Source organism: Brassica napus, chromosome C8 (genome assembly GCF_020379485.1).
Source record: "Brassica napus cultivar Da-Ae chromosome C8, Da-Ae, whole genome shotgun sequence".
In the NCBI taxonomy this organism is placed as follows: Eukaryota; Viridiplantae; Streptophyta; class Magnoliopsida; order Brassicales; family Brassicaceae; genus Brassica; species Brassica napus.
In genome coordinates this window covers 16,025,900-16,045,484 of record NC_063451.1, presented here as the reverse complement: position 1 = coordinate 16,045,484, position 19,585 = coordinate 16,025,900, and the positions used below count along the sequence as shown (strand labels likewise).

The 19,585-nt window shown below is 33.0% G+C and overlaps 2 protein-coding genes across 2 annotated transcripts; one reads left to right on the top strand and one right to left on the bottom strand.

The window, feature by feature from the left end:
• Positions 1-650: 650 nt before the first annotated feature.
• Positions 651-8,339, top strand: LOC125575078. Its single transcript, XM_048765537.1, has one exon. The coding sequence runs from the start codon at positions 1,615-1,617 to the stop codon at positions 2,062-2,064; it is 450 nt and encodes a 149-aa protein (XP_048621494.1). The 5' UTR covers positions 651-1,614; the 3' UTR covers positions 2,065-8,339.
• A 782-nt stretch (positions 8,340-9,121) lies between these two features.
• On the bottom strand, positions 9,122-10,287 carry LOC106449550 (peptidyl-prolyl cis-trans isomerase CYP28, chloroplastic). The gene is made up of 2 exons (XM_013891298.3): positions 9,528-10,287; positions 9,122-9,448 (listed from the first exon to the last, which is right to left on the bottom strand). The coding sequence occupies exons 1-2, from the start codon at positions 10,159-10,161 to the stop codon at positions 9,240-9,242; spliced, it is 843 nt and encodes a 280-aa protein (XP_013746752.1). The 5' UTR covers positions 10,162-10,287; the 3' UTR covers positions 9,122-9,239.
• Positions 10,288-19,585: the final 9,298 nt, after the last annotated feature.

Genomic DNA, 19,585 nt, shown 5'->3' with positions numbered 1-19,585 from the left:
GCTGAGTAATAAAATGATTTTTGATGACAAAAAAACTTTATAGTTAATTTTTTTTATATAATTTGGAGTATGCTCATCGAATGTGGGGGACGGGAAATCATCTTTGCATAGATGTTTTCTTATTTTCTGCAAACATATGTTAATAAATAAGAATTTGAAAGTTAAAAGCATTCTTTTTATTCTCAAATCTCTTAAGATATATTTTAATTATTTCATATATTTTCCTCAAATCCCATATTTCTTAAATTTCTCTTGAATTCAAGATATATTAAAAAAAAATTAAATCATCAAAGCAAAGTAAAATACTATTTCCATTAGCCAAATAGAGATAGTTTGATAATTCAAAAGTTAAAGAATATGATCTCTAACTGAAATCACAAAATACCTTAATTTGTTTAACATATAAAAACATATTTTTTTTACCTTTTCATTATTTGATTTCTTTTTTGACACTAAACAATTATTCTATTATTCAAATTTGAGGTGATCCAATAGCCATACATGAATAAAACAATCAATCAAATACCTATCTCTATGAAATGTTCTTGCTATTTTTCTAATTAATGAATATGCCAAACTGCTCTCTGATCAGGTATAAAATTATGAAGTCTTGGAGTCTTCTTTTAAATCTGATAATTGAAAAACTTGTCATACTTCTTGGTCTTCAATCATCTATATGAGCTCCATGCTATTATTCATTCTAAAAGGCTGACATATTGAAAATTCAAACATACTTTCCCTTATCCCATGGTACTGCTTCTAGCTCTACTTGTAAGGATGCCACTCATTGTCTTTGGTTCTTAATACTATAATTAAGTTGGACTGAACCGATCAAGTCTTTCCAAGTCCAGATATAACCACTATAGAATGATTCATAAGTCTAATATCCATCCACCATTCATATTGGCTGAAAGCTTACGTCTTATGTAGGTTGTGAAGCTTGTTGTGTTTCTGCTAACAGCTTGTGTAGGTTGTGAAGCTAGGCACTCGCTCTCCGCCTCCTCAAAATTTCTAAAAGATCTTTGTTGATTCTTCTAATAACTTTTCTTTGAGGGCTTTCCTAACTTAACAGACTATCTATGAGTAAAGATCTCTATACATGTCTATATTTTCAAAATTATTTTTTAGACAAAATAAATAATTCATATTGGTATACACATTTATATCGAATTTTAGGTTCATCTTAGCATATGGATTTTTAACATATGCACACAATAAATGTGTTATAAACTCAAATACAAATTCTATAATAATAAGAAGTTAATAAAATAAAATCTATGAAAAATCTAGTCTTATGAAATGATTGCGAAATCATCCACCAATTCCATAACATTAAAGGATACATTTCAAAAAGTTTAATCCCAAATATTCCCTTGCTCACAACTAACAAATGTAATATTCGAATTCAAACAAAAAATAAACCTCATTTTAATTGGAAACTTTAATACCCGTAAAATAGTAAATTTTCAACTTCTTCTCCGAAGTTTTAGTTTAACATTTGATTTGTTCTTCTTTTAACATTTGCTTCTTTTCTTTTGGCTGTGTTTCAATGTCTCTCCTTTCTCATTCTATTCTCTTTGAATAGATCATAAGCCAAACTAAAAAAAAAAAACAATGAGCGAATCAATGAACCATCATCGCATGTCTTTTACAAAGAAACTCAAATCAACTTTTTCCATCGCCGGGTGTTTCCGAACGACCAACCATCCCCAAAGTCTCCCTGAACAACCACCATCTCCGACAACTCCAAATGAGACATCTACACAAAGCCCCATCAAGACCAAATCTCCTAGACTCACTCGAACCTTGTCCAAATCACACGAAAAATGCAAAAATCTGATCCACCGGATCGGGGAAGGCGGACACGGTAAGCACATTAGACGCCACACGACTGATTTTCATTATGATCCGTCGAGCTATGCGCTTAACTTTGACAGGGGAGAAGAGGATCAAAATGTTAATCGTTTTCCACGTTACAATTTCTCCTCTAGGCTGCCTCGTTCACCGCCTTCCTCCACCACGGCGACAGAATCGTCGTTCACTATTCATAACCTTTTGCGGTGATCATTGTTTGACTCAGATTTTTTTATTTCGTTGTGTCGTTTTTGTTCTTCCAAAATTGTGGATTCTTTTATGTTTCAAGAAAGAAAAACTTTCAAGAAAGAAAAACTTACGAGAACTGAGCAATGATATCGTAGGCCTAAGAAAAACAAATTTGTACATAACGTATTTTATTTTTATCAGTTTCAGCGGGTTTCAAAAACTTTTGATTGATATCTTATCTCTCTCTTATGTAACTTGAGTAAAAACGTCTTTGTAGTAATAACTCATAATCTAATGGTATGGAGAACTTCACGCGGCTTATCAGTACGTGTACGTTCGTAGTCTGTTTTGAACAGGAGACCTGCTCCGGTTAGCAACATGTTCTAATCAGCTCCGCAACTCAAACTTTGTAATAAGGGAACATGTGTTCCTTTACTTTCCGTTGCCCACATAGCAACGATTTTTTTTGTTCCCAAGCTCTACTGTTCTTTGGCTTCTTTGAAAACGCAGAAACTGTACAGAAAGACCCTGAACACGATTACTCAAACCGCAAACAGTCATTTCCCGTTGGTGGTTTTCGTCCCACTTTTTTGACAATTACATTCTTTTTTTTGTAACTTACTTTATTTATCATTTAGCAAAAAAGAAAAACAAACTTACTTTATTTATGGATAATCTCAAGTATTTTCTATATTTATAAGTAGTTTTAAAAATGCGTATATGGCTGGATATTCACTATATTTTTTTTCTTCACTAAAGTTGTTTTTTTCTTCACTAAAGTTGTTACATATGACAATTACATTCTTTTTTTTTTTGTAAAAAGACAATTACATTCTTTGAAGATAGATTATTTCAAATTTACAACCATGCGTCTTCCACTAGAAGGTTAATTCCAGAGAACAAGTCAGAACCCCCATAAGCTCTTAATCTTAAGCTACCAGCTGATGAAAAACTTGAGTAGGATTAAATAATAATGGTTGAGAGTACAAGCATGATTGTGGAGGATTACTATATGTGAGCAATGCAATGAATGCTTAGTTATGCTCAAGTGAGGTTAGTGAAAGTAGAAAACAAACATAAAATCTGAATATCTCATTCAACAAGGAAACTAGAATAGAATCAGTGTCATGCGTGGCTAAATTTTATTTTAAACATTTATTTTGTTCTATAGATTGTTTGAGTTCGTCTTTTCTATTTTCTAGAAGTACCGTAAGTTGTCATTGGGATCTGAAAACCGAATATAAGTCCTCGTATATGAAATGTCAGGCAGAAGTCTATACCAACTCTAACTCTAAATTATTCATCTTGAACTACTAATCCTAATCTTAATTTTCCATCCAGTTTTAAATGGTTTGAGATCTTTTATAAATATTTTTTTATAATAAAATTTAGATGATTTAGATGAACTCGTGTTTGATAGTTCAAAATTATAATATAATATATGAAGTCCAAAATATGAGTCTAATTTAATATATTGGATATATTTTAATATTTTTTTTTAATTTCAAATACAAATGAATATTTTTTAAAAAATTCTAACAATTAATTTATTTCCCAAAAGCAATTAATTTGAATTTCAATTATCAGTAAAATATAATGAAATATTTTATGTGATTTTAATTTTAATTTTTAAATCAAAATTGAATTAATTTTAATTTTAATTATATTTTAATGATAATCATAATTTTAATTAATTAATTACGAAAATAAATTACAATAATGTTTTAAGATTTTGTTAGAATTTTTTAAGGAAAGCTGTTTATTTGTATTTCAGGATAAAGATTAAGATATTAAAGGGTATTGTAATTAAATTATGTGTAATTTGATAAAAAAAATTTAAGGAATGGTCAAAATAAAAAATCATACCTAAAAAGTCATAAGACTCTAATTTAATAGATTAGATATAAAATAAAAAGATTTATGTTTGTCTTCGAGAAATAAAAATACCGAGTGGTTTATCCTTTATATACTAAAGCACAAATCATTTTACCAATCATATAATGACATTTGGCAAAGCTTAAAAAAACAATTAAATTTTCCTTTTTTTCAATCTCATATTTTTATGCAATCCAAATCTTAAACTAACCAAATTTCTTTTCTCTCTAAATTTTAATCACACGTTACTTTTTTAATCATCAAACTGTTTTCTTTTTCTCCGATATAATTTTTAAATGTACTGGTTTTCTTTTCTACGTTTTATCTATTACCAAAAAGTTTTCCATTTGTTACTGAAGTATCAGAACCATGAGCCATATCACGATATCAAAAGGAAGAAGTAAGTGCTTCATTGTTATTATTATAAGGATGGAAAATCTGAGTAACCAATTCCAAGTTTTCTTGCAACTACAAGTCTTTTAAAGAATAATTTAAAATTTTATAGATTAAAATTTTCCATCTGTTTTTGTCGACTATATTTTTAAAAATTATGTTACATATATGCTATATATAGAGAAAATGTATGTGAAAGAAGATGAATCATTGAAAAAACTTGAGGAAACATAAATGTTTTAAAAGATAAATTGTTAACAACGAGGAAAGCATGAAGAAACAAATCATAGCTTCATTTGATCTTAACTGCAAAAATTAAATCCCTTTTTTTCTGTAACTATAACCATATCATGTTCTACATATCAACAGTTTCATCTCCTATATATCATTTATTTATTTATTAGTTTTCTATAATTGTACCTTCCTCTTCTGCTTTATCATTCCATCATTTTGTCGTTTCTTTTTAGTTTTGTATATGGCAAAGATATTTATTCTACATTCTTCTCTTTCTTTTTTTCTGAAAGAATTTTACATCATTCCTTCTGCATAAGTCAAGTTGAAGATTTTATCAGATTATACTTCTATTTTGTTACTTTATTTTTATAGCATAATGGAAAATTAGGGTTTTGTTCAGAGACGCATCTACATTTATAACTATGATATTTAAAGTTGTTTAAATAGATGAGTCTCAGATTTGCATACATTTTTTTTATATCAGAAGGATCTACAATTCAAGCTTTTGTGATTTTTTTTTTTTTTTTTTGAAAAACCTTTTGCAAAGCAAAACATGATAAAAACAACTTAAAAGACAATTAAAAAAATGAGATTATGGTTGATTCTTATTTTCTAAGTATATATGTATATATTATTTAAGGTTTGTTAGATTTACTAATTGTATTAAACTTTCTGCAGATATATAATTTAAATATGAAAACATGTGTGCAGATAATTATTCATTTAAGAGATTTAATGACAATTTACATACATTTATAGATTAAACACGTTCTATGAAATCTATACTTTTATACAATGTATTTAAGTTTATGTTCTAATGTGCTATCTAGATTTTGAAAACATGTGATAAATTAATAATTTATTTTTTCATATCCTTCTTTCAAGGTAGTAGATCTTTACCCTGTGAAACAACTGTCTGACCCTTATTAGATGATTATCAAAATTGAAAAGGCTTTTGTGAAGATGAGCTTATTCATCATATAAACACCCCAAAAACTAATTATTATCTTGTCGTTTCAGGTCTAAAGGTACGAATGTGCATTTGAGTATCACTTCTCAACAAAACCAAGTATGCACTCATCAAAAAATCATACGACATATGAATATGTGACTTAATCATCTCAAATTTAGCATGATACTCCAATATTCCTTATGTCTCTTTTAACTCTTTTAACTCTGTAATCAGATTATCAAGAATTTCATCGGATCTGCTCTAATCAACCGTTTATATATGTTCTCCAACTACACATCTCTTTGTTCATCATCATGTATCACATATTGATGCCAAGTAACTCCATCTAAATGTAAGGATGTGATTCCTACCTCAAATTCTTCTCAAGTATTATCAATCACAAAAATGTTAGCTTTGTTTACCATTTCTCACTATCAAATCTCAGAAAGTCAATTTTTGTTAATTGTGTTAACTTGTATAGTGATTAGGCATTATTCCTTGAAAATACTTATGAAGAATATGTTCACTTTGGATATTCGGCATCGCTGATATTGCCGACAATTATTCTGATCCTTAGTGTTAGATGAATTCCTCACACTATGTGACATCATCTTGATCGCTTCAACCATATCATCAATTCTCGAGCAATTTAATAGTTATGTGATGCTATTGTACTCTCCAGTGACAGAGCTTGATCCATAATTTGATTGAATCAATGCACCATTGCTTTCTCTGCTTTGCATCACTGTTTTCTCAAAAGAGCTTGTGCTTGTGTTTCTACCATGGAATTCCCCAAGATCGTTGCCTCTAATACAGTGACAGAGGTAAACACAGTCTCCATATATGAAGATCAAATTTCCGTTCGTAAAACAACAGCCCGTAGCTCAAACATAAAAGGTTACAAATTAAGAAGAGCCTTTAAACGAAATGAAACGAAGTACGGATTGTATTAGATTTCAAGAGAAGAATTACGATGAATATTTCTGATTGAATCTATGTACAAAAATGAATCTACTATTTATCTTCTTTGAACGAGTTGTAGTCATTCAATTATGTTATTGCCACATTTCGACCAAATGTTGGTTGCTCCCAACTGCCTCAACCGGCAAACGGCCAATACCAACAAAACCACTCAACTTACTTCTTTTTATTTACTCTATCAAATTACCATACTTAAGAAGACTCACAAGAGTTGAAAAAATGATATTGTATGCCTAATTGATAAAATGTACATGTGTATTTTATTTGAATCAGTTACAGTAACGTTTTGAAATTTTTTTGATTGATCTCTTATCTCTCCCTTATGTAACTTCAGTTAACCTTCTTTGTAGTAATAACTCATAATCTTATGGAGAACTCAACATGGCTTATACCTTCGTCTGTTTTGCACCAAATATTTGATCATGAGTTAGCAGCTCTGTTCAAGTAAGCTCCACAACTCTATCTTTGTAATAAGGTAACATATGTTCTTTTGCCCACGTCAAGACAAAGATTGGTTGAAGTTCTATTATAGTTCTGAAGAATGTTCTTTGGCTGCTTTAATACACATAATCTGTAATCAAAGACCCTGAACACATCACTCAAACTGGAAACGGTTAAACTTTTTTTGTAGTCTATTTTGCACCTAATACATGATCATCAGTTAGCAGCTATGTTCAAGTTAGCTCCACAACTCTATCTTTGTCATAAGTGACCATGTGTTCTCTTTCCCACGTAACGTTTAAGTTTGGTTACAGCTCTAAGAAATGTTCTCTGGCTCCTTTGAAAACGTAGAATATGTAACGAAAGACCCTGAACACATCACTCAATCCGCAAACGGTCATTTCCATTTGTGGTTTTCAATTGGAACTATTTCTTTGGCAATTACATTTTTTGCAAATGTTTACAAATTTACAACCATGCACTTGAACTAAAATTAGATTTTCATCTTCATTTGAAAACACGAGATTATGTAAATTATAACTACATTCATAATTTATATACTTTAAGTTTTTTATAATTTTATTTAAATTTGTGCATTTTTCTATTAATTTGTTTTTAACAAGTTTAAGCTTTAAATTTTAAGAAAATTATAATTACTACTCTATGTGGATTTTATTAATTTAAATATATGAAATTATATGAAAATAATTTATGAGAAATGTTAATTTTTAGTTTTATTACATGTGTATAAATTTAGATTTCAATTTTTGAAATAAACCAAAATCGTTAATTTGAGATGTTAATATATTAAATGTTTTAGATTTGATGAAGAGTAATTTTTAATATAAAATGCAAAAATATTTGTAATTATTATATTAGCTAACCCATATTATTACACAATATCATAATTTAAAAATATTTTGCTTTTATAAAGTAGTCATTAGAAGTTTAATATGTATTGCGTTAATTTATAATATTTCTGTTTTACGGAATAACATATGTTCAAAAAAAATTTATTTATGTATTTAATATTTTATAGTCTAATTAAAATTTTATATAAATAGAAACTATATAATAATCAAAAATATTTTAAAAAATGAATAATAATTTGTTTCTTAGTGTGTCGGGCATTTGTTTGAAAGAGAAATGTACCTCTTTTAATGTCTTACATTCGTCAATATTTGTTTCTATTAATATAAATGAGTAAATGTATTTGCTAAAATCGTCTTGTATTTGATTAATGTATTGTATAATTGATGAAATGACCCGTAAAAATCTATAATTGTAAAAATATCAACCTTAATCCGTTTCAATATACTATAAAATAATATAAATAAAAGTTAAATCTTTAATGTTTCATTTTTATTAAGTGAATATATATTTATCTAATTTTCAATATCTAATTTCTTTAAAAAATATTTTGTAAATTATAGTTAATTATCATAGATTTAATATTTACTTTTTAACTAAATTTATAAATGAAAGTATATTGTAAAATCTAGGGTTTTTGTTATTTTGTGTGTATATGTAATTTAATTTAAAAAAGTGTAATTTAATTTACTTTTATAATTTACAAATTAATTAAGAAGTTAAATTAGTTTATTCTATTTATTACTTAATTTTATATTTTATAACGAAATAAAGTTATATATAATATAATAAATTTTATATTGCATACATAAGTCAAAATTAAAATAATATTAATGTATAATAATTAGTTAGAGTTTTATCCAAATCAAATTTATACTATTATTAAATATCATGTTATTCCCAATAAACATCAACCAAATCTACCCTTAGTTTATTCTATTTATTATTTAATGTAATATCTAAGTGATGGAATAAAACGACATCAAAAGAGACTTATCAATAGTTCTCTTTTTTTTTTTGTAACAGACTGTCAATAGTTCAATTACAAGAAGACAGCAACAAAACCATGAATTTTAGCAAAAAAAAAAAACAAACAAACAAAACCATGAAGAATCAAAAGGGAAAAAGCATAACAATTCTGGAAAAAGATATGATTTTGATTCTTCACGGTTTTCCCGATAAATTTGTCATGATAATATAATAATATAATAGCAGACACCAAGTAAGAACCACCACAACATCAAAGGTTAAGACTAAATTCAGATTTATATGACAAGGTGTTTCAGGTATATTTCTTAGTGTTTCAACTATAAGATCTTGTATATGGTAATCTTTAGCAACCAGCAGAAGAACTGTTGAGTAGAATTGAATTATAATTGTTGAGAGTAGAAGAAGCAGAGGATTACTATAAACACAAAATAAGAAAAGATTTGACACACATCATATATACTTAAGGCAGAGATGGAGAGAGAGAAGGCTTAGTGACCTTAAGCTCTCCACAGTCACTAATGAAAACCGTCTTGAGAGGTCTGTTCCACAATGATCTTGCGTTCTGAGCTCTTTCATCTCCCAGAAACTCTGCAAAATCGTTGAACTGTCGAATCTTCTCCGACGGCTTAAACGTTGGCACTGCAGCTATACTAGTCACCACATCTAACCCTGTACAGAGATTTTGATTTCTTGAAATTAAACTCAACATTAAGAAAAATGTCAACAAATAAAGTTGGTTTTAAATTACCTTCAAGGACAGTTCCGAAGACAATGTTGCCACCGTCGAGCTGCGGACAAGGACCAGGTCCTGTAGTGATCAAGAACTCGACATTTCTGTACTCCGGATCGAGTCTGGTTTCATCGTCGTCGTCGTTTTCAGACAAGCAAAGAGAGACGAGTCCAGGACGAGCGTGAGGGAGGAGGAACGACTTGGAATTGACGACGTCGGTGTTTCGAGGCAAATTAAGAGGACCAACCTCCGCCGTGTCTCGACGTAATCCTTGTCTTCCGGCGAGGAAAAACTGACCGGGGAAGATTTTGTGGATGGGAGTGTTTTTGTAAGATGTAGAGGAGGAAGTGCACATGAGTTTGAAAGTGGAGACAGTGAGAGGAACATGACGGCCGTATAGTCCGAGAACGACGCGGCCAAGAGGAGTGGAGTCGGAGCAAGGCGTGGTGGAGGAGAGTGTGGCGGAGGGATCGGAGCGGAAGTAAGTGGGACAGAGGGAGAAATCGAGGAAGACGCGATCGGTGATTGTTACGTCTGGGGAAGGAATCTGAGGGGACGGGGATACGGTAGCGATTGTGGTGGAGAGGAGGAGGTTGCGACGGCTGATGGAAGCGGAGAGAATCGGAGGGATGAGAATGGATGATGATGCCATGGTGGAATGATTGCAACGTCTCTCTCTCCTCTGATATTTAGCTTTCTTCTACGACGCCGTTTAAACAAGCCATGATTACTGGACCGGGCCGACACGTTTCGTTCTTCTTTTTTTCTCTTCTAAACCGCATTTCTTATGGGATTCGCCTGATTTGTATTCTAACTATTTGGATCATATTCCAATCAGAATTTTATATATTTATCAAATATAAAAATACTTGTAGACATCGATTTTTTCTTTTCAATATGAAAATAATAATAGTATTAAAATAAAATATAAAATTATATAAATATATATTACGGAATATAATGCAATGTTATAAATTATTTAATATATATATATTAAAATTATTAATGATATAAAAATTATATTCTGATTTTAGATATTGGAAAAGACCTAGATTAAATTTTTACTGATACAAATTCTACCATTAAAATTTTAATCTGAAAATTTATATATCTGAAATTTGTAAATGATTTAAAAGTGCATCACTACAAGAAAATACGCTATATTCCGACGGACAACAAAGTCGTCGGACACATTTGACGATTTTCCGACGGCATTCCAACGAAAACAAAATATACTACTTCGTCGGAAATTCGTCAGAATATACCGACGACTTTCCGACCAAAGAGTGTGCGTCGGTATATACCGACGCAATTCCGACGACATTCCGATTAAATATATAACCGTTACGTTCGTCGGAATTCGTCGGTATATACCGACGACTTTCCGACGACATTGCGATCAATAATATAACCGTCGCTGTCGTCGGAAGTTCGTCGGTATATACCGACGAATTTCTGACGAACCTTTTGACTGTTGCCGACAAATACATATGATCGTTTTATAGCCGTTGAGATAGGAAAATACCGACGGAATTTCAACGGATATGACCGTTAAATTTATGACGAACCTTTTGACTGTTGCCGACAAATACATATGATCGTTTTATAGCCGTTGAGATAGGAAAATACCGACGGAATTTCAACGGATATGACCGTTAAATTTATGACGAACCTTTTGACCGTTGCCGACAAATACATATGACCGTTTTATAGCCGTTGAGATAGGAAAATACCGACGGAATTCCGACGGATATGACCGTTAGGGTCGTCGGAATGTCGTCGGACTGCCGTAAGCAATTTCCTATAAATACAATCTCTCCTCATTCAACTCATTCACTCCTCATTCTCTCTTCACTCTCTCTAATCACAACAATTCCGAGAAAATCATGTCTTCAGGAGTTTATTATCGTTCGTGGATGGATAAACCTCATATGGATCCCAACACCAATTTACTTACAGAAGAATACGTTCAAGGGATTGGAGAATTCATGAAGCTTGTTGAACAGCAACCGAATGCAAAAACCGGTATGTTAAGATGTCTCTGCTCTACTTGCAATAATAATAGGATTATAAGAGAATTTGATGTTTGGACTCATTTGTATATGAGAGAATTTTCACTTAATTATAAAGTTTGGTATCTTCATGGGGAAACTGGTTATGAATATGGTAGTACTAGCGAACCTCAGCCTGTTAACGAACCTCAGCCTGATATTAGGTTAGAAGAACCTAGAACGGATATAGATTATGGTGTAGGTACTGTGCAGATGGTACATGATCATTATAGAGGGGAATAACCAAATCCCGAATCTAGGAGATTTTTTGATATGTTGGATGCCGGAAAACAACCTTTGTATAAAGGTTGTAGAGATGGTCATTCACCCTTATCATCTTCAACTAGATTGATGGGTATTAAGAAAGACTATAATTTGGTTGAAGAATGTGTGGATGCGATTACTGATTTTGTCAAAGGTATTCTACCTGAGGATAATCTTGCACCGGGTTCATACTACGAGGTTCAGAAACTTGTTGCGGGTCTTCAACTACCGTACGAAGTGATAAATGTATGTATTGACAACTGCATGATCTACTGGGGAGCGGATAAGGAACGAGATAACTGCAAATTTTGTAGGAAACCTCGTTATCAGGAGACGAGGGGAAGAGTTCCGATCCCGTTCAAAAGGATGTGGTATTTGCCTTTGATGGAAAGATTGCAGAGGTTGTATCAGTGTGAGCGCACAGCAAAAGCAATGAGATGGCATGCAGAGCATTCCACAAAAGGTGAGATTAGACATCCTTCAGATGCGAAGGCTTGGAAACATTTCTAGTCAACATATCCAGAATTTGCGGAAGAGAGAAGAAATGTTTATCTTGGATTATGTACTGATGATTTCAGCCCATTTGGAAAGAGTGGAAAACAGTATTCTCTATGGCCAGTTATTGTGACACCGTACAACTTACCGCCAAGCTTGTGCATGCGACGAGAGTTTTTGTTCCTCTCAATTCTCGTCCCTGGGCCAGAGCATCCTAAGAGATCACTAGACGTGTTTCTTCAACCACTGATATATGAGTTGCAACAACTATGGGCGCATGGTTTTGAGACATACGATGTTTCGTGCAAAGAAAACTTTTATATGCGGGCAGTACTTATGTGGACAATAAGTGACTTTCCAGCATATGGTATGTTATCCGGATGGAGAAAACATGGGAGGCTATCATGTCCATATTGTCAAGATGACACAGATGCTTTCCAACTAAAGCACGGAAGGAAAACGTGTTGATTTGACTGTCACAGAATATTTCTACCACCTGATCATCCATACCGTAGGAGTAAGACTTTGTTTACGAAGAACAAGCAGGTGTTTGATGGTCCACCTGAGGAAGTTAGTGGGGAAGATTTGTGGAAGCAGTTGAGGGATTTTGGTGCAGATAGGACGCCAGACGTAGGTGGACATGAAAACATTCGAGTCGATGCGGTTGGAGAGCTACATAACTAGCACAAAAAGAGTATTTTCTGGGATCTGCCATATTGGAAGGATCATCTATTGTGGCATAATTTAGATGTCATGCATATCGAGAAGAAATTTTTCGACAATCTGATGAACACAATCCTTAACATCCAAGGTAAAACGAAGGATAATTTGAAGTCAAGGTTGGATTTAGTCGATATTTGTGATCGTGATCGTTCTGAACTTCACGTTGATGAGAACGGTACGGCCCCTTTTCCCATTTATCGGCTGGATGGTGCTGGAAAAGAAGAGTTCTTTGATTGGATTACAGATAGAGTGAAATTTCCAGACGGTTATTCATCAAATTTGCGAAACTGCATTGATAGAAGCGAAGGAAAGTTTACTGGCTTGAAGAGTCATGATTGTCATGTAATTATGCAGCGCCTCCTTCCGTTTGCTTTTTCCGCACTATTGCCACGTAATGTTCATGAAGCAATTGCAGGTATAAGTGTTTTTTTCCGCGATTTATGCACCAGAGCAGTGACTGTAGAGGGTATTAGTAATCTGAAGGCAAACATACCAGTCAGCATGTGCAACCTCGAGAAGATATTTTCTCCATCATTCTTTGATGTAATGGAACATCTTGCTATTCATCTCGCAAGAGAATTGGAACTTGGTGGTCCTGTGCAGTACCGATGGATGTATCATTTTGAGAGTTATATGCATCATCTGAAGAAGAATGTCAAAAATTTAAGCAAGGTGGAAGGATCTATAGTCGCCTAGGTGATCAATGAAGAAACTGCAATCTTTGCTGAAAACTATTTTCCATCAGAAGTGCATACAAAAAACCGAAGACCTGCTCGGCATGATGACAGAGGGGAGAGGGCAACATATCATGTTACTGTCCCAAGCATGTTCACGGAAATAGGACGACTTAGTGGAAAACCCACGAAGCGGAGACTTACGGAGACTAAGCACGCTCATTTGCAAACATATTGGCTCACCAACTGTGAAGATGTTCTACAATATGAGAGGTAAAAATAGTTATTCATTTAAATTTTTTGATTAATATTCAATAATTTTATTTTATATTGATAATATCTTTTTATATAGTGTTTATATGGCAGAGTTGCGTATGACTCACAGGCATGCAACAGAAGATGAGCTTCAACAACTCAGACATAACGGATTTGCTGCATGGCTTCTTAGTTATGTGAGTCATATATCATATTACCCTATGCATATGATTAATTTATATTTAATATAAAGTAATTAACTTTTCACTCATATATATATATATATATGTTTTTAATTTATAGGTGAATGATGGTTTGGCCAGAGGTTTTGTGTTCGATGATTGGATACGCGAATTTGTGCGGAGACCAAACTATGTGGTCAAATCATATCCAAAATATTGTACGCGAGGATATGCATTCACAAGGAAAGGTCATTCTAGGACAACATATGATGATGGTGTTTCGTCTTGTTCCGGTGACGATGTCTACTATGGCAACATAGAAGAAATATTGGAAATCTAGTTTCCTGGTATGGTTGGATTGCGGTGTGTAGTATTCTATTGTGATTGGTATGACACCACCCCAGATAGAGGAGTGAAGACTGATGCGTTTGGTGTTACATCGGTTCATTCGCGGCGGAAACTTCAATATTATGATCCCTTCATTCTTGTTTCGCAAGCTGATCAGGTATGTCAATTTATTCATAATTAATGGTTTATATTTTACTAATACCTTGTATAATTGATAGGTGTGCTACATCAGTTACCCTCGGGTGACGTACAGAGACGATCCTTGGGTCACTGTAACGCAAATCAACCCAAGAGGACGAGTGGATGGAACTTCTGATAATGAACCATTACAACCAGACTCTACCAGCAACTTGAGTGCAGTTGAAGATTTGACAGATGTTGAACTCGTTGAGAATTTTACCGAGTTTGGACTTGATGATGTTGTACATTCAGAGGACGAAGCTGAGGTTGGGGAGTTTGATGAAGATTCTAATGATTCTGATTAGAAATTCTTATTATTTGACTTGTATTTATTAGTTGTTGTAATTACATAAGTTGTTTTTTTTTTAAACAAGTCCGTCGGTATTCCGTCACTATATACCGACGACATAGCGACGAAATATGGTTTCATTCTAAGTGGACAAGTTCCTCGGAATATACCGAGGACATTCCGACGAACTTGTTAAATTTGTCGGAATGTCCTCGGTATATTCCGAGGTATTTCCGAGGACTTATGTTTTTAAAAATTTTCATATCAAAATATATATAAATTTGGATACCGAAACTATGAAAATAACACATAATAAGTGTTTAGTATAGTATTAGATCGTAACCGTTCAAATATAACAACTCATTAAAATATTTATGTATGTATATCATGGTTTTCATAACATCTCATCATAACACTCATATACTTATACAATCATACTCATCTAATCTTATACTACAAAAATGTTTTTTGTGTAAATCGTGTTATGTAAACATTTTTATAGTTAAATCTTTATGTAAATACTATATATATTATCAAAGATTTGGATTTTGCATTTAGAAACTTTTGTTCAACCCCTAAACACTACGTCGTCGGAATTCCGTAGGAAAAACTCGTCAGTAATCCGTCGGAAAATACCGACGACTTACCGACGACTTACTGACAGATTTAATATCCAACGAAATTCCGACCACATTACTAATTCAGTCGGAAATCCGTCGGAATATCAAATTACCCGGGAAAAGCAAACCGCGTGAAAATTTTCGCGAACCGCCAATTGGTATATATAGTTAATGATTCCGACGAAATTCCGACGGATACGTGTCCGTCGGAATCATTAAAGATAAAAACCCTAGACACTTCCTTCTTCGTCATTTCCGCCTCTCTCTCTAAACTCTCTCCGATTTCTCTCTCTTTGACGGCGACTCCGGCGATTTGCGAGCTCCCATCTCCGGCGATTCCTCTTCCCACCGTTAGATCTCTTTCCCACTCCACAAATCATGTAAGATTCTATAAAACCTTTGTGTATTTCAATTTTTTAGGGTTTAGGAAGTTAGATCTTAGGATTTAAGGTTGTTTGATTGAAAACTTTAAGATTGAATGGATAGTTTAGGATCTATTAGTTAGGATTGTTGTTTAAATTTTTTTTTTGATTGAAAACGTTTTTGTATTTTTAAAATTATTTTTGGGGTTTCCATTATTATATTATATATAATAAAACGTTTTTTAAAAGTTTTATATATTTAACAACCTTTTCTATATTTATAAACGTTTTATAAATATTTTTTTATAGAAAAAAACGATTTTATATTTTTTTATATAGATAAAAACGTATATATATATATATATATATATATATATATTTTATATATTTAACAACCTGTTCTATATTTATAAACATTTTTAAAAATATTTATAATTTTTTATACATACATATATATATATATATATATAAAATTTTTAGATGTAAAAATAATTTTTAATATATTTAACAACCATTTCTACATTTATAGTTTTTTTAAAACATTTATAATTTTTTTATACATACATATATATATAAATTATTTTTATATTTAAATATATAAATTAAAACATTTTAAATAGAAAATCATTTTTTAAATATATTTAACAATCTTTTGATGTATTAACATTTATTTTTTAGGTCCGAGGAAGCACGCCATTCCGCATCCCGTCGTTCTGCACCCCGTGGCGGCCGAGGTAGTTCGGCGAGCAGTTCCCGTCCATCGGGATCATCTCACGAACAAAACTCGGTTCCCGCATATGTTCCCGCTCCCGCTCCCGCTCCCGCTCCCGCTCCCGCTCCCGCTCCCGCTCCCGCTCCCGCTCCCGCTCCCGCTCCCGCTCCCGCTCCATATGTTCCCGCTCCAGGTGCTCAAGAGGATCCGGGGGTCATGTCAGTTCAACAATTGGTTCAACAACCAGGTCGAGAGCATCTCCCGGTTCTCCATCCCAACCCATGACCGGGACATACAACTTGGTTAGTATTTTTATTTTATTTGTAGTGTTTTTCCTTTAATTAACTTTCTAACATGCATTTTTTTAAAGGTTCGACAAGTCGAGCAATGGCATTAGCAGGAGCATCAACAATATGATGTATTCCATGCTCCGTATCGGATATTCGAAGTGGAGTGTGATTCCTCGCGAGGACCGGGAGTTGTGGTTTCGTCAGTTTGCGGTAACTCTTCAGTTTTTTTTAAAGCATTTTTCAAATTTTTTATATATATCTACTAATTAAATTATGTGTGTTTTGTAGCAAGAGTTCACTTGGGAGTCCGGTCTCCGGAAAGAGTCCGTCAGAAATTCAACGAAAAGGCCATGGACTCTTATACGAAGCAGATCAACGCTTGGAAGACAGTATGGCAGAAGAACAAGAGGCCACGGTACATCAACGGGATGGTGTGGGAGCAGTTGATAGTCCATTGGGAGAAGGACGACACCACAGCGACGTCTCGTAAGAACTCCAAGAAGCGGAAGAGCGATCGTGGCGGGAAAGGTATGTATGTGAACAACCTCGGTACTTGCTCTATGTCTTCTAAGGAGGATCAACTTGTAAGTTCTATTTTTTTTTATCTTTATATTTATTTAAATAAATATTTTTATATATTCTTTGGCTAATGACTGTTTTTTTTATTGAAGCAAATGACGGTAATCCCGTTGATCGTCTTCAAGTTATTAAGGAGGCTCACACTAACAAGAAGACGGGTCAAATTCAGGACGCCGTGATCAGATCCATTGTTGACTTGGTGGAAACTCAAAAAGAAGCTCTTCTATCTTCTCAGCCTCTCTCTGATGACGGCGATTCTACGGGAGATTCTACGGCTATTTTATAATGTAGTTTACTAACTTTAAATATTTTTGTAGGCGGTTCCTAAAAGGAAAGGAGGATGTTTAGTTGGGTTGGCCAGCCGTGCTTCTTCGTATCCGGCGTCTTCTTCGCAAGTTCCGTATACCGATCCCATGATTCTGGAGCAGCTACAGAACAAAAATGAACGGATTGTGGCCTTGGAGGAGCAGAACGCCACTATCCTTTCTGAGAATGCCACTATCCTTGCTCAGCTGGAATCCCAAAAGAAGACCAACGCCGAGATATTGGAAAAGCTAGATCGTTTGTTGCCTTCGGGTTCTTAGTTTTTTATGAATTTTAAAACTTAATGAATGTTTTTTTTTTCTATTTAAGTTTCTATGAATTTAAATTCTATAATATTATTAGTTTTAAATTTCAGATTTTGTGTATTTATTAATTTTTAATATAAAAAAATATTTATAAATGCAAAATTTATTCATATTTAAAAATGGTATATTCTGACGAATCTCAGTCGTCAGAATATACCGACAAACCGGTTCGTCGAAATATACTGACGAATCATAGTCGTTGGAATATACCGACGAGTACCAGTCGTCAGAATATACTGACGAATTTGTGTCGTCTGAATATTCTGACGAACCTGCTTGTCGCTATATTCCGACGACTCTGATTCGTCAGTATATTCTGACGACCTAATTTGTCAGAATATAGTGTTTCCGATGAATTCTATTCTCGGAATATGTTATCGAAGTGTCGTCGGAAGTTCGTCAGAATGTGGTTTATCGGTATTCGTCAGAAAGTCGTCGGAAACTCTGACGAAATTCCGACGAATTTTTTTTTCCGACGAAATGATACCGACGACCACTTTCGTCAGAAATTCTTCAAATTGTCTCTATTCCGATGAACTTCTGACGATTTTGTCCGTCAGTATCCGCATGTTTTCTTGTAGTGCATTAAGATTCACATTTAGCCCGAGTATTTTTATTTGTAGCAAACATATGATAAAATTAAGTTGAATTCTTAATTAATGGAACTGCTATAATCTAAAAGGAATTTTTTTATAATATGAAATGGAGTTTAATCTAAATCATATTTTGTTATATATCAACGAACCTGCAAAACAAGTAATATGGCTCGTTGTTATATTTTGAAAAGAAAACAACACTATACAAAACTCTAGTGTGAAGCCAGCCATCTTCTCTTTTTATTGCTGTAGAATTTTTTGCAAAACACTAAACAATTGCTTTGGATATTTGGCTCTGCAGAGCACTTGTATAGCTGTAGGTTATTTCAAGAGCTGTGGTTTCAAAAAAAAAATGTAAAGCTTGATTGCTCTGAATTTGGTGCTGTAGAAATAAATAGGACCGTGGACACCTACAACAACTACCAATCACCCATGTTGCTGAGAGACGGCTGTGAGATTGGAATGACCCGCTTTGTGGCCCAGGTCTCCACCACTCCCCGTCTAAAACCTATTCATAAGCTGCCTTTCCAGAATCAAAAGCTCTTGGAAATAAAAGTTGTAAGAGCATCTCCAAAAGACACTTTATAACTTTAAATATGAAGTTTTATGTTCTCCAAAAAGAAATTTCAAAACTTCAAATTTAAAGTTTTGAGGAGTGAAACTCTATATTTGAAGTTTCACTACTCAAAACTTCAAATTTGAAGTTTCATATTTTTATTTGTATTTTGGTCCCTACAATCACATATCACCTTTATGATTCATAAATATTTTCCCGTTTATTGTTTTAATCCTTAAAAAAATTATATCTCATAAATATTTTAAATTTT

What these genes read in the sequence shown, in the direction of transcription:
- LOC106449550 (XM_013891298.3), bottom strand. Translation starts at nt 10,161, where the DNA reads ATGGCATCATCATCCATTCTCATCCCTCCGATTCTCTCCGCTTCCATC. An exon ending in CTTCGGAACTGTCCTTGAAG is followed by an intron (nt 9,449 to 9,527) that starts GTAATTTAAAAC and finishes ATCTCTGTACAG; the next exon opens with GGTTAGATGTGGTGACTAGT.
- LOC125575078 (XM_048765537.1), top strand. Translation starts at nt 1,615, where the DNA reads ATGAGCGAATCAATGAACCATCATCGCATGTCTTTTACAAAGAAACTC.